This window comes from Metopolophium dirhodum, chromosome 6 (assembly GCF_019925205.1).
Source record: "Metopolophium dirhodum isolate CAU chromosome 6, ASM1992520v1, whole genome shotgun sequence".
In the NCBI taxonomy this organism is placed as follows: Eukaryota; Metazoa; Arthropoda; class Insecta; order Hemiptera; family Aphididae; genus Metopolophium; species Metopolophium dirhodum.
In genome coordinates, this window is record NC_083565.1 from 2,701,460 (window position 1) to 2,716,555 (window position 15,096).

A 15,096-nucleotide genomic window follows, 5' to 3' on the forward strand; every position below is an offset into this window, starting at 1 on the left:
ATATTGTTTTGTTTAATATTAATATATTATATATTAATTCATTAATAATTGTTTATACGTCCTAATTCTTTTGGACAGTTTATTGTGTTGATGAAAAACATGTAACAATTAAATTCCGTTATTGTTGCAACATTATATTATAATCATATAAAAAAAATTAATATTTTACGAGTTATAATATACAACCATATATTTTGATGCAAGTAATTGTATACATTGAATTTGTTAATATTTAAATATTCAATATAAAGAGTAATATAATATAATATAATATAATATAATAGAGCATTGATTTTATCAGTGAATGGTATTAAAAAATATATCTAAAAGAGGTAAAGATAATTTTGTGAAAAAAATAGTTATCTAGATAAATTTAGCATTTGAATTTGTGTTTGGAATCTGGTTACATTTTATTTTCTAGAATGAGCTAGACTGAATTATTTATTACGTTTTTATTTATTATTGATCAATATCCAATATACCCATGATCACAGAATGAACGAATAATTAAAGGTATACAATTTATTAATTATTGTTGATTTCTTTGTTTTAAAAATGAATGATCTTGGTTGTTGGGGGGGGGGGGGGCTATCGACAATCGTATTATATCTTAATCCGTGGTATTATATTATAGGTACTAACTACTAACTACTAAATAGTAACTATAAAGTATTATAATATTAATTATTATTATTTATTTTGTCTATGAGAAAACCCAACCAAAGCACTGAAACTATTATAGATTATTGAACATAAGATTCCTAACCCAATACGTGATTGAGAACATAATTTTTCGCTGCGCATACGGCAGTACTGTGAAGGTGAACTAGGTGTCTGGTACTCTGGTGGAAATAACTATAATAAAAAGAACATCGCATTTAATCACATACAGTATATTATTATAGTAATAACTAATAACATGTACCTAATACCTATTATAATAATTAAATAATACCATTAAAAAATAAAAGTATTTACAATTTTGCAAGCGCATATTGCTCAATACAATTTTAATGAAATTGCTCGTACAGCCACTTATCACGCATAATATACTCACTTTTATCGGTCCCCGACTTGTGTTTTTATCGTAACATTTTTCAAAAACTTTTTACAAATCGAGAATCCCTGGGTCCTACTCTTATCGATTGGTCTGTTTTTATTTACTTTTTTTTTACATTTCCGAATTTTGCCGACTCCGGCGGGGCGCAGGCGCACTACATAAAGTTTGTTAACAATTTCATTTTTTTTTACGGATAAAACGTAGAGCCAATGACAATCCGCTTCGATATTTCTTTTTAGCTGATGCTGATAGCTACTCTCGGTGTCACGGTCAACCGCTTGGACAAAATTTCCCGGTTTGTGATTTTGTATTTTTAATGATTTTCATCCACCCGACTCTGATGTGTTCACGCTTTTAGTCGGTACAAAACTTTTGGGTGCGCCGAACGGCTCAAACTCCGAACCGTCATGTGTGTTCACCGCCCCTTACATATTTAGCTTCAAGTCTAAAAACTTGTTACTTATCTATCCGTTGCCTGCCATTCATTGGTTTAATACAGAGCACTTCTTATGTCTGCAGATCGTGAAGAGATTGTACACAACTAAGTATTCATTAGCAAGCAACCATCGAGTAACCAGAAATGGAGGACTGTTCACACTTCACTGTACATCATTTGTCGTCTATCGAAAAATGTGCTGAATTTCTACAACATGTATGTATTTTCTATCTACTTTTTCTTAACCGGGTCAACATTAATTTCACCTGTACCGATGTAACGTTCCGTTTTAGCACACCGGTACTCTGACTTGTTATGTGTGCAAATCAAAAAAGCCTGAAGTATGGTTCTGCATAAGTCCAGACTGTTTGCAGGCGTTCTGTTACGATGGAGGATGTGATCACAGCTATCTTCATTTCAAAGTACCTTTCATTTTTTTAGTTAAATTACTAACAAGTTAGAATTGTATAACATAGGCATTGATTTAAATTGTAGGAAAACAAAACCCACTGTTTACACCTCAGTCTTCCTTCTATGCGCTTGTGCTGTTATTTATGTGTCAAGGAGTGTAACATTGAAAATAATACAAGATCATTGAACGGAGTACGCCGTGGTTCCAATTGTTCGATAGAATTTTGTCGTAATACTGCAGCAGCAAATAACAGTGGTGAATCTGCTGATGAAGACAGCGACGACGAATACAGACTGACCAAAGATCATAAACCCACGGGTAAATTATTTGCACTGCTATTTGTGTATTAATTAGATACCCCATTAAATACCTAATTTAATTCTATACATTATAATTTTGATGGAACTGTTTTAGGTCTTACTGGTCTTCAAAACATTGGAAATACATGTTATATGAACGCTGCACTCCAAGCGTTATCCAATACACCACCATTAACAGATTACTTTCTAACTTGTTTTCCTGAATACCCATACCAACAATCAGAAAAATCTTTTAGTTTATCCAAAGCTTATCATCGTCTGATACAAGAAATATGGCATACCAAACGCCCTGGCTATGTCACTCCTACGTCAATTTTATACACAATGCGAAATGTAAGTCAAACAATATTATTTATATTTTTGTATAGTTAAAAGTTAATACTTTATTGGTGGTTGTAGGCATACCCAATGTTCAGAGGATTTCATCAACATGACACACAAGAGTTCTTAAGATGTTTTATGGATCAGTTACACGAAGAGATGAAAGAACCTGAACTTGAAGTTGTCCCGTCTAGGAGGCATTCATACAAAGGTGCTTTTGACAATTACTCAGAAATTAAATAATATTATATCAAAGGTATTATGTAACATAGTTATATTCATTTTTTTTAAGGCACTTCAAGGAAACAGAGTGTAGAACAAAATCACTTGGCTATACCGGAAGAAGATAAAGATGAATGCTCAGACAATGACGATGAACTCAAATCTTTGACAAATGCTGATAGTAGTTCTGAGGGTATAGATGAATATGAAACTTGCGATTCTGGTGTAAGTGAACGAAGTTCTTTGTCAGAAGAGACATCTGAGCGAATAAACTTGACCAAAAAACTAGAACGTCATCTGTTTGCTAAAATGAACCATGGAAATAAGATATCATTCTGTCAAAAAAATAAAAAATATCATGTCAAATACAACAGTATAATTTCTGAAATATTTGATGGAAAGCTTTTAAGTTCTGTTCAATGTTTAACTTGCAACCGGGTAAGTTTTTTTATCGATATTTTTACCTCCTAATATCAAATACACAATAATTGTTTTCTTATTTAGAAGAAAGTGATTTATTAATAAAAATCAAAAAATATCCACATACTAGGTACTTCATTTAACTGAACTCTATAAATAAATAAAATCATCTAATGGCCATGGAGTTCTTAATGCATTTTACCATGTCATTGTATTTAAGATTATAATTTATTGTTAATGGTGCTTACTGTATAAAATATCTTAAATTCTTTAGAACATTAATATAACTAAAATAAAATTATCCTTGGTACGTAATTGCAACTCATTAATCCTAATGATGTATTAATGCTCTATATAACGTACACACTACACACGTTAAGGAAAACAATATTTGTATATTTCCAAGTATATTTGTTTCAAACATAAATTTTATTTAAATGTTATAAATTATCTTAAAAGCCATTTGGTGTGTAAAATTATTAAATTTAAATTCCGTACATACAAGAAACTAAATGAGTAGTGCAATTTGACCATGGAAGAATAATAACATTCGACTAAATATTATGTTGTAATTACTACACAATTTATAATTGCTTTCTTAATATAAATTTTTGCCAAAAGATTAAAGATTTAAAATTGATTTTCTATTTGTAGTATACTTAATATAATATGACAAATATAGGTAATTATTTTTCATTATGTCATTTTGGATTAATTTGTTTAAGAATATGATAACTGAGTATATTTTTAAAATATTCTGGATACTAACTGAATATGTTATACAATTTTGCATTGTTTCTCTGTAGTTCTTTAATTCCATTTGTAATCATTTTGAATTTGTTGCATTGATATTTAATCTATATATTTGTATTTAAAAATTTTAATAATTATCTCTTATATTATAGGTATCTTCAAGGGTTGAAGCTTTCCAAGATTTATCCCTTCCCATACCTACTCGTGATCACGTTACTGTCTTACACCAAAGTTCAACCAATTTGTGTTCAGTTCATAAATTGTCTGACATTTACACAAATCAACAAGTAATTCAGATTAAATTTATATTTTAGAAGTGTCATACACTGTATTGATTTTAAATACTGAGTAAATCAAACAATATATGGGCTTAACAATGTTTTTTTTAAGTAGTCAGGATAGTTTTTATAGTTTAATTAATATACTTCCTTAGTATATAGAGCAAGGATGGGTAAATCACAGCCCGCGAGCCAAATGAAGCCTGCGACTCCACATTATGCAAACTATATGTTGTAAAACAAATATAAATTGTATGAAAATATAAATTTTTTGGCATTTTTTGACCAACAAATATTTATGTTTTTACTTTTTGCCCATTCATTAAAAAAGTTTGCGCATCCCAGGTATATTGTATATTCAATATTCAGTAAATGTTCTATGAATAACCCACATTTTTTAAAGTTATCTAAACTCCACTTTGTTTTCTTAGTTTCAATTAATTATCATTACTTTTAAAATTGATGTATCATGTCACAACATTTGTTTATCTCAATATTTTATTATGTTGTATTTTTGCTACTGTTATTGATTTATTTTTACTCTTTCAGAATTGGATATTTTGGTTTTGGGACATGATGTACAGATGGTTCTGGGGTCCAACAGTTGGTTTACATGACTGTTTAGCAGCATTCTTCAGTGCTGATGAACTTAAAGGTGATAACATGTATAGGTATGAAAAAATATCTTAAACTGTAAATACTTTTGTTCTAATCTAAAATAATATTTTTAGCTGTGAAAAATGCAAAAAGCTGCGTAACGGTATAAAGTTTTCCAAACTTCTCGAATTACCTGAAGTTTTATGCATACACCTAAAGAGATTCAGACACGAACTGATGTTTTCATCTAAAATAACTTCATACGTAACATTCCCTATTGATGGTGTAGACTTACGGCCATATGTTCATAAAGGTATGTTTAGATCTATATTAGCATAAAATTCTGTTTTAACTTATAATAAGAAAATTTCATTTGATAGATTGTACATCTCAAGTGACAACTTACAAACTAGTATCAGTTATTTGTCATCATGGTACAATTGGTAGTGGTGGTCATTACACGTGCTATTCGTTAAACCCAATAAACGAACAATGGTATGAATTTGATGATCAGTGTGTCACTTTAGTATCAGCTGAAATTGTTCGAAATTCCGAAGCCTATGTTCTTTTTTACAAGTAAGTACATAATATTGTACATTTATTTAATTAATTATGAAAACATTTATATTTTCGTACAACGTGAAATATTTTTTATAATAATAATTGTAATCATTGTTCATTTATATTTTTTTCAGAAAAAATAGTCCATTAACCAATAGAATTAGAACACAAATGAGGCAAGTTCAAGTAAACAAGACTCAGCCAAATTGTACTACGGAAGCATGCTTCATTTCGACTAGATGGTTATCCAAGTTCAATACATTTGCTGAACCGGGCCCTATAGATAATTATGATTTCATGTGCCACCACAATAGAGTGAAGCCAACTCATGAGCCACAAATTAATCATTATGCTACCATGGTTTCTGGACAAATTTGGGATTACTTACACAGCAAGTAAGTAAAATTGCATTAAAAAATTTAAATTGTGTACTAATAAGTAATAACATTATAATTAGATTTGATGGTGGACCAAAATGCACCAACAACCAGCTACAAAGGTGTGAAGTCTGTTATGCCGATTATATTGAGACGATGCTCAAGAATAGAGCTGAGGCAGAAACAAAGAACTTTGCGCGACTCAGAGATGAGGCAAGTCTGCATGTAATATATAATTTAAATAACGTAAAAAATTCAACTTACAAACACATATAATGTCTTAACCTTAATGTTTGAAAATATGTGATACTCAAATAAATATTTTCATATTTCATTATTAATAATATTATTTAGCTAACATGACAAAATTGGTTCTGCTCAATGCAAATTTGATTTGTTACATATTTGTAGGACAAAGTAACACATGCTGGTTTGTTGTCATCTTATAGTTAAAAGTATTGATAATTTATATTACAAAATATTAATTTGTGTTCAGGTTGTTTTAACTAACTATATATTATAATAAATGATTGGTATCAGTAAGCGTTTAAATTTTGGTATTAGTTATGAACACGGACTAAGATTAATAGGACTGGAAACGAACCTTTATCATTTGAACAAGATCTGTTACGGAAGGTTAATGAGCGATTGTGGCGATTATAGCGACAAAATTGAATAATTCACTAAATAGTCATAGAACAGTGTATGAATTTGATGAAAAAATACAAATACTTAGAAATGGTATACACATATGAATACACAATCGCTCGTTATTTTTTCGTAACAGATGTGGGTCTTTTTCTATACTGTGCACCATTTTTGTTTCGAGTCCTGTTAGTCCGTGGTTATGAATGTGATGCAGTATCTATGTAGACTTATATTAATTTTTATGATTAGGATGGGTTAGCTGATTTTGCTATATCAATGAATTGGTTTAAATGCTGGGAATCTTTCTTGAATGGTGTTGTTAGTGAACCACCAGGGCCAATAGACAACTCAAAGTTGATTGATAAATCGGATGGCAAAACTTTAGGTATGTTGTTTACTTATTTATTTGACATATTTGACATAATATTCATGTTTATTTCATTGTTTATTTAGAAACTGACTATGTATCTGTATTTGAAGCCCAATGGGATTATTTGTGGAGGATATACAGTGGTGGTCCTGTTGTTGAAATTAGTGAGCTTCAAGCACCGTAAGTTAAACAAATTTTTTAATGTTTTTAATAATTAAAATGTGGTATATATTAGTTTTTTAATTTTTTCTTACTAGGAGTGAGAATACTGATGCATTTTTCAATCAAACAAACACTCATCTAGACAAACTGTGTGAAGGTGATGAACTTGAACAAGAAGAACCCGATAAAAGTAATTAATAATCACATTTTAGTCTTAATGTCCATAATTAATTTTGTAATATTTTCATTTACTCAATGTTCATCTGATATAGTTATTAATCATCTTGAAAAAAAACTTATAGTCATTGTATGGTTATGTTTTTAAATATAATAATCTTAAATTGTGTGTATAATTGGTTCTCAGCAGGATAAAAATGTTAAATGGACAATGATTTTTGAAGAAATGCTCTAAACATTTTATTAATTAGTCTCTGTAAATTATAAACTGAATATAAATAATTATTCATTAAGAGGACGCTACACCCGCATGCGTTGTTTCTGTCTTATAAATGCACAACACAGCAAAAACTATTTGACGCGGGACAACTATGCTACCACTGTATTTATAGTAGAATTACCAAAATTCCACAACGCATAGGAAATAACTTTATCTGTGTCGTAGCGTTTTTATTATTTGGATAACATAAATACAATTAAAGTTATCAAATTGATGACATAAGATTTTTTTCGTTTAATTATTAAAAATTACTGGTAAGTGCTATCAAAAAAACAAAAACGCTACGACACAGATAAAATTCTTCCTTATGTGTTGTGGAATTTTGGTAATTGTCCCGCGCAAAACAGTTTTTGATACGTTGTGCATTTGTAAGACAGAGACAATGCATTGCGGATATAGCGTCCACTTAAGAAAGTTTAGAAAGTCACTCGTGTGACGTGATGATAATTCATAGTACATAACTATATTTGGCAAATTGATAAAAAGCTATTGCTCAAAGCTTTAGTTTTTTTATTAGAAAACTATTTGAATCGATGATTGCAAAAACGACACGAGTCACATTTTTTGTGAAATTTAGATATTAGCAAAAACACATGCTAGTCATCTGTTTTTATGTGTTGAGTAGAAAATTGGCTTTATATATAATCAGTGAATAATATATTTCAACAAGGATTCTTTTTTAAATAAGAATTTTTTTTAGAATTACTTAAATTATACACTTTTTATCAATTATTCAAAAGTTTTAAAAAATTAACTCATGTCGTTTCTGTAATCATCGATTCATTTAAAATAAATATCGAGGATCACCAATTAATATTTTTGGGGAGCCATTCAGAAAATGTTTGATGTCGTTTAAAATTGAATATACATGTTAATACAAAGAAAGTAAATCAAATGAAAATGAAAATGGATAAAAACCTCTTTAAAATCACCATAAAAAAATATATTGTTTGCGGCCCAGACAAAGTTTGTCCATGGGCTGTATGGTGGGTATACCTTTGGTATAAACATTAAAAAACAAATAAAATTTGAATACGCTTATAACCTTTTTTGTTCAAGTAAATTGATCAATAAAAAAATAATATATTATATATAGAGTTTTTTTCAAAATAATAAATGCAATAATCTAAACTTGCATTTAAATTTAAAGTATTAAGACATGACAAGTCTCGGCTATGATAAGCAAACTTTCTGTATCCTATCTGTAACTCCATTTAACTTAATTTCATTCCTTTTTGTGAATGTCAGTTATTTGTACAAACATAATTTTATATAGTTTATTACAATTATTATATTTAATATTTATCTAATATCAGTTATTTTATATCACTTGTACAGGGTTGAAGATATATAACTTTAATATTGACACAAACATATAAATTAAGGTTTCATTCAAATTTTTGATTTATATAGGTATAATTTATAATATAATATAACAGTAAAAAATTAACTTTCAATATTTTTCAAACGATTCTATTGTTATTACAATTTATTAGAAATATGTCTATTGAATTACTTCCAGAAATACTTGTAATGAAAGAATGTCACACAAAATGATAAAAATATAATTTAAAATTGGCATATCAATATATCATATTATAATAAATATTATTTGTGTATGAAAACTTATTATAATTATGAAAAAAAAATTATTGAATACAAACAAAAATTAAATAAAACTAAGTGTTAGGTTGTTCAATGATTTTGTTAAATTGTACAAAAATAAATATTTTAACTAATTGGTTTTATGTGTTGTTTGTCATATTTTTAGTAACTTTCGAGACTGAAAAATTAGAAATGGTCGGTCAAGATTCAGGTGACCAACCGACGACTTTTATTAAAAATGAACAACAACAACATCAGTGTTCAGCAGTGAAGAAAATAAATTAAAACAAAATTATGTTGTTTTTTTTATTAATAATTTCACATACAATAATAACTTACTTAGTATATAAATAAAAATGTGCGTTTTGTATAGTTTTGGGTAATTGTATAGTTATAACTTATATTAATAGGCTGGTATAGTTGTAAGGTACCTACTCTAAAAAATGTACATTGTTAGTTTATTTATTATTATTTATTTGCATTTAGACAACAAAAACTTGTTACCTAAGTTAATGTTATTATTTTGTGTTTTTCTACCATTTTTCTCTTCTTATGGTGATTTTATTTTGTTTGTTATTATTATTATTTATAAAATCTGGTGGCATTTTATCCATACCATTGTGGTTTATTAGTTATGTATTAAAAACCCGTGTGTGTGTGTGTGTTATGTATTTTTTTTTCATAAAAAAAAGAAAACATTTTGTTACTTTGAAAATTTTTATTTTTATTTCATTTAAAATCCTTAACAATTAAAAGACATTCATAATAATGTTAAAATGTTAAAACTTAAAACATTGTGGTGTTGGTTAAATATGACGATGTTCGAGAGAAGTAATACCGATTGAAATATATGATTATTAAAAAGATGAACAGAACATAATATTATGTATTATTAAATATTGTAGACGTATTCGAATGAAAATAGTTATGTTTTTAGTCTACAATTTTTTGTGCGTAATCTTACAATTAGGATCAGTCTTAGGAGATAAAAAAATAGAAGTAAGTTTGGATGTGTGTGGCATTTACACCGCGATGAGTAGTAGTAGTAGTAGTAGTAGTAGTAGTAGTAGTAGTAGTAGTAGTAGTAGTAGTAGTAGTAGTAGTAGTAGTAGTAGTAGTAGTAGTAGTAGTAGTAGTAGTAGTAGTAGTAGTAGTAGTAGTAGTAGTAGTAGTAGTAGTAGTAGTAGTAGTAGTAGTAGTAGTAGTAGTAGTAGTAGTAGTAGTAGTAGTAGTAGTAGTAGTAGTAGTAGTAGTAGTAGTAGTAGTAGTAGTAGTAGTAGTAGTAGTAGTAGTAGTAGTAGTAGTAGTAGTAGTAGTAGTAGTAGTAGTAGTAGTAGTAGTAGTAGTAGTAGTAGTAGTAGTAGTAGTAGTAGTAGTAGTAGTAGTAGTAGTAGTAGTAGTAGTAGTAGTAGTAGTAGTAGTAGTAGTAGTAGTAGTAGTAGTAGTAGTAGTAGTAGTAGTAGTAGTAGTAGTAGTAGTAGTAGTAGTAGTAATAGTATTAAACAGTAGTCAGTTATAGTAATTAGTAGTAACAGTAATGATGGTATTGTGAAGAATTCTTATGTTTTGAAAACTATGTTTGTGTCTCGTCAACCGAGAGACTCATTGAAGTAATTTCCACAATATCGGCAGTCAATATTCGACAATGGTTACTACACGGTGTATGTGAGTGTGTGTGATGTAGTACGAGTAAAGCAAGTATGACAGGAGAAGTAAGAGGAGGAGGATGTCTGGATGTATATCATCAGCGACAATAACATGAAATAACCATGATAATTGCCGTCGCCGTTATCGTTGAGACAGTACGAAAATCGTGAAATCTCTCGCGTGAGACCTGCAGCGAAAAACGCGTTTCTTCGTCCAGGTCCGGCAGTCGTATCGTCGTCGTTTTCTGTCGGCGGCGGCTGTCATCTAGACACGGCGGCGGAAGTCGGGACCGGGGCTGGGGCTGAGGCCGCAGCCGCGTCGTCTCGGAAGTCCAACGACAAGTCTACTTCGAGCGTCGTTTCGCCGCCGTAAGTTGTCGTCGTTGTTTGCTCGTCGGCGGACTGCTGTGGCCCGCGGAGCTGCAGGACCGTCGGGTGCGCGGACCCCAAAGACGCTACGACCACGAACTCGCCGCCCGGCAGTATTTCGAAAGCCGTTATAGGGTTGACCGGGGTGAACTCCGAGACGAGTTGGCCTGTAGACAGTTTAAACGAATGTAAGTTTATATTGTAATGATAATATTATTTATTTAAAATTTAAAGCTTATTATTAATTCAAGTTTACATTGATTATTTCATTTTTAATCTTCTTCTTTTTCTTTGCCCTTCGCTGCCAAGGGATCGGCCACCCTATTGTCTTACACCACCATAGGGATCTATCGTCTTCTGTCGACCTCTTCTTTATTCGAACCAGTTATTTTAATGTCATTCTCTATTTTGTTTATCCTTCATTTCTTTCGTTCTTTCGGTCTTCCTCTCCCACTCTTTCCATTAACATACATTTCCATTGTCACCCTCACTGCCTTCGAGTCACTCTCCTACACGGCTACACTACCACCAATGAATTAATTTCTTATTTTAACCTTCTAGTAATCACTCTACCTTATAAAAAGGTTACCTTATTCTTATATCTGCTACACAATTATTTCTGTTTTATTCTCAATTATTATTTTATTCTTAATAAAAAAAAAAAAACTGCATACAACCATCGGACGAGAGATTATATTATAATAATACAGTCACTGTCACGAGTCACGGACCCTATAAAAATAGTCGCTGCTGTCATCAAACTATCAAATATTATAATTTTACGTTCACGCAATAGTAACACCAAGACAGCCAAAACTGGTGTGGCGAACGGTTAATGAAACTCATATCACATATTCTCATCTGGTTTGGATCATAAGATCCAGTCTATAAAGACGTGGCCTTCAGTCTTTCTGTATTTAAACAGGTACCAGTTACCTGCACCAGATTGAGCCGACCGATTGAGACTAGCAATAGCTAATCAACTAAAGGTCCCCACGCACACTGCAGCGGTGGCGGTGAATTGCTACCGCACACATTTCACAGCTCACCGCGGCGGTTAAGCCTAGACAATAGAATTTAACAGCACCGCTGCGGTGTGTGGTGACCTTAATAAAAAATATAGATATCTTTCGGAAGGGGCGCGTTTTATTTAAAAATATTATGCCACAAAGGCGCCAAAAAATATCCGCCGAGACAGTATCCGAGGGTATACTGTAATAGTATTCGAAACACGGTGAACCTATTTGTTCAGTTTGTTTATAAGCACTCCTATCCCGATTCCGGCCGTGTTGGAGTCCTGCGGATAGCAGGTACCAAGGTATACATAGTTCAATCATATAATACCTATTACCTACCATAAGCATACATTTACTAGTTTTGTCTTTTGATTAATTTTAACTGTTTCCTGCAGTATGTACCTAATTAAACATAGTATTTACTATTTACCATTATAAGTTACATAATAATATTATTTATTATATTATATTATTATGTTTTGTATTTTTAGAACAATTTCACAGTGAATGTCTTTGCATACGTCTTAAGCCCTGCTTGTTATAAGGTACTCCCCTGGCATAAGCGTTGTGTGTATTAAAACTGTGATAAAATCTCGATTTGTTATCGACACTTGAGAACACCTGAATAAAGAAAAACGTTCGAAACACCCGAAGACTATACTCACCGGTGGTGACGTTCCAGAGTTTGATCGTCCGGTCTCGGGCGTGCGTGTCCAGCGACACGAAAGAACCGCCGGCCGGGTCCAGTCGGAGGCTGGTGACCGGCGCCACGTGGCCGCTCAGCGTCCACCGGCAGTTACCGGTGGTCAGGTCCCAGATGCATATGTGGCCGTTCTCGTGGCCGCTCAGGACGCACCCGTCCTTGGACGATATGTCTAGCGCCACGCAGTTCATGCCAGGCTTCCACTTTTTGAACAGCGTGCCCGACTGCAGGTCGTACACCACTATGAAGTTAGGCCCGGGCTCGTCTACTTCCTGTGCGGGGAAACGTTATTAAGATCATGTCGGCATAGGTACGGTGGTAGATGGTACAGTAGGTGCAGCAAAATAGTAGCCTCGTGGCTCTATATATAGTTGGGTGTCGTTCTATCACGGCTGTTTCCGACATTTCGAGGGAACTGATATTGGGAAAAGTTGGAAAATATATTTCATATTACTGTATTCCGCAGTAATAAAATTAAATCTGTGGGTTTAATAACCTAATATTGCTACAAATGATATGTTGTACAGTGTACTTATATCATTATGTGTATAGCGAGTTATAGTTCATAATTTGTATACATAAATAAGATGAATACGGGCCAAAGTTAGTAGTGTTAGTACCTAAGTGGGCTAAGTTGTTTGTCTATAATGAGTTAAAAAAAAAATAATGAAGCATTTTTTAAATATTAATGACGGGACCCAACATTTAAGAAAACGAACGAATTATTACTTGAGCGACGCAGCATACGTAGTGACCTTCGTAAGTAATGGCCGCGAGTCGCGTGACGAATTCGTGGAACGGTATGCGCAAGTCGTACATCAACTGTCTTGAAGTCAAGTTCCACACGAGCAGTGGAAAAGGTTTTTGCGTTTCGTCGCCGCACACCATGACTCTGCAGCGAAAACGATGACGGATTAAATAAAAATCAAATAACGCCGACGAATCGATACGCGATCATTGTCACAGTACCTCCCGTTTCCGGACACCAGCAGCGAGTTCAGGAATCTGTCTTCGCCGGCTTTAAAGTACGCCTCGATCGTACCCGTTTCGATGTCGATCAGGTTCACGTGCATCCGGCTCCTAGCCAACGCCACAATTTTCGAGGAACTGTGCAAGCCGAAGTAAGGCATGTTTTGATTCATCACCCCTGCGGGAAAACGAAAAGCGCGTTCAACAATGACCTATTACAGTCCCTTGCAGTATTTATCCTTGGCAGTAATAAAATTATAATATTACAATGTTGGAGAAATTTAAATACGTAGTTATTTCGGTTCCGATTTTCAACATTTGATATTTACGGTTCTGATTTCGGTTCCAATTTTTAAAATAATCAAAAATTAAGGCGGTAGGTATAACGCCATACTATAGTATTCTGCAGTGGTACGAAATAGGTTTCGGAGTTTAAATAAGATATGCATAGGAGTGACAAAAACTAAAAAGTAAATATGTTTACTGTTTAGCTTTATGCCTTTATATAATATGCTGACAAAAAAAAATTGTTACACAGCGTTAATATAGAACTAATGAAATACAATTCTGATTTTTAAAAACAAACCCAAATACTATAAGTTCACCATGTTTCGGTACCCAGGGCCGGCGCTACTTTTTGCGAGGCCCTGGGCAACCAATAACCATAGTCACCTATAGCTTATAAAGTAAGACTATAGGTCATAAGTGTAATGCTAAAGGCTAAAAATTATCAAAAATGTATGTCCCAAATAAAACAATTTTTTTAAATAACTTTGACATATTTAAGACTTAAGCCGTTTCAATATGTTGATTCTAGTTACACCTATGATGTTCATTGGAAATAAAAATACATTGGCTATTGGCAAATATAAATTTTCAACTTTTTAAAATGAGATTTGTCAAAGTACTATAAGAACACAAAGTGCTACCAGAAACAGGGCATGGGTTAAAGATCGAGTCAACATTTTATAAAAATTATAGTGTTTCTATACTGATAAAAAAAAAAAAAAATAAATAAATAAAGGTGGGTAAGTGGATGTCACTCTGCTGTACAGTAAGTTACAAGTGGGTCACTGTAATGGATGGTGTTAAATTTGAATTCAATGATATATCATTGTATAAGAAAAACAATTCTGAACGAAAATGGTCAGTGAGCCTATGATATTACTAAGTATACTTAATGATATTAAGGTGAATAAAGTAATTTATATATAACCTATTTACGTGGAATCTTGTTTTAAATTTTCAATCCTTAGCTACAAAAGTTGAACATTTTATAAATTTTTAACTACAAAATAATTATTAAATTTGAAATTTGAAAAATTTTGTCAAAATTCGAACTTTAAATCCTTATAAAAAAAAATGTTGCCTATGCATTTTTAATATTTTTCAAC

The 15,096-nt window shown here is 31.8% G+C and overlaps 2 protein-coding genes across 5 annotated transcripts in view; one reads left to right on the top strand and one right to left on the bottom strand.

Annotated features, from left to right (window-relative positions):
- The first annotated feature begins 884 nt into the window (after positions 1-884).
- LOC132946489 (ubiquitin carboxyl-terminal hydrolase 20-like) lies at positions 885-9,714 on the top strand. 3 transcript variants are annotated; one of them, XM_061016508.1, is made up of 18 exons: positions 885-1,223; positions 1,300-1,355; positions 1,580-1,712; positions 1,790-1,918; positions 1,992-2,226; positions 2,323-2,561; positions 2,628-2,760; positions 2,842-3,209; positions 4,097-4,231; positions 4,772-4,893; positions 4,954-5,132; positions 5,200-5,395; positions 5,515-5,775; positions 5,838-5,982; positions 6,655-6,790; positions 6,859-6,955; positions 7,033-7,127; positions 9,166-9,714. In XM_061016508.1, exons 3-18 carry the CDS (start codon positions 1,641-1,643, stop codon positions 9,282-9,284), a joined length of 2,661 nt encoding a protein of 886 aa, XP_060872491.1. In that variant the 5' UTR covers positions 885-1,223; positions 1,300-1,355; positions 1,580-1,640; the 3' UTR covers positions 9,285-9,714. The 3 variants fall into 3 exon arrangements, with proteins under 3 accessions (XP_060872491.1, XP_060872492.1, XP_060872493.1); XM_061016509.1 differs by having other exon boundaries at positions 885-1,469; XM_061016510.1 differs by having other exon boundaries at positions 885-1,355; positions 5,838-5,970.
- A 647-nt stretch (positions 9,715-10,361) lies between these two features.
- The window catches only part of LOC132947286 (NACHT domain- and WD repeat-containing protein 1), a 33,420-nt gene continuing 28,685 nt past the window's right edge, over positions 10,362-15,096 (bottom strand). For both annotated transcript variants that reach the window (XM_061017545.1, XM_061017544.1), the window contains exons 18-21: positions 13,703-13,880; positions 13,463-13,625; positions 12,696-13,005; positions 10,362-11,181 (exon numbers count right to left, since the gene is read on the bottom strand). In XM_061017545.1, coding sequence (XP_060873528.1) covers positions 10,907-11,181; positions 12,696-13,005; positions 13,463-13,625; positions 13,703-13,880 — 926 coding nt within the window. In that variant the 3' untranslated portion in view covers positions 10,362-10,906. The remainder of the gene's footprint in view (positions 11,182-12,695; positions 13,006-13,462; positions 13,626-13,702; positions 13,881-15,096) is intronic.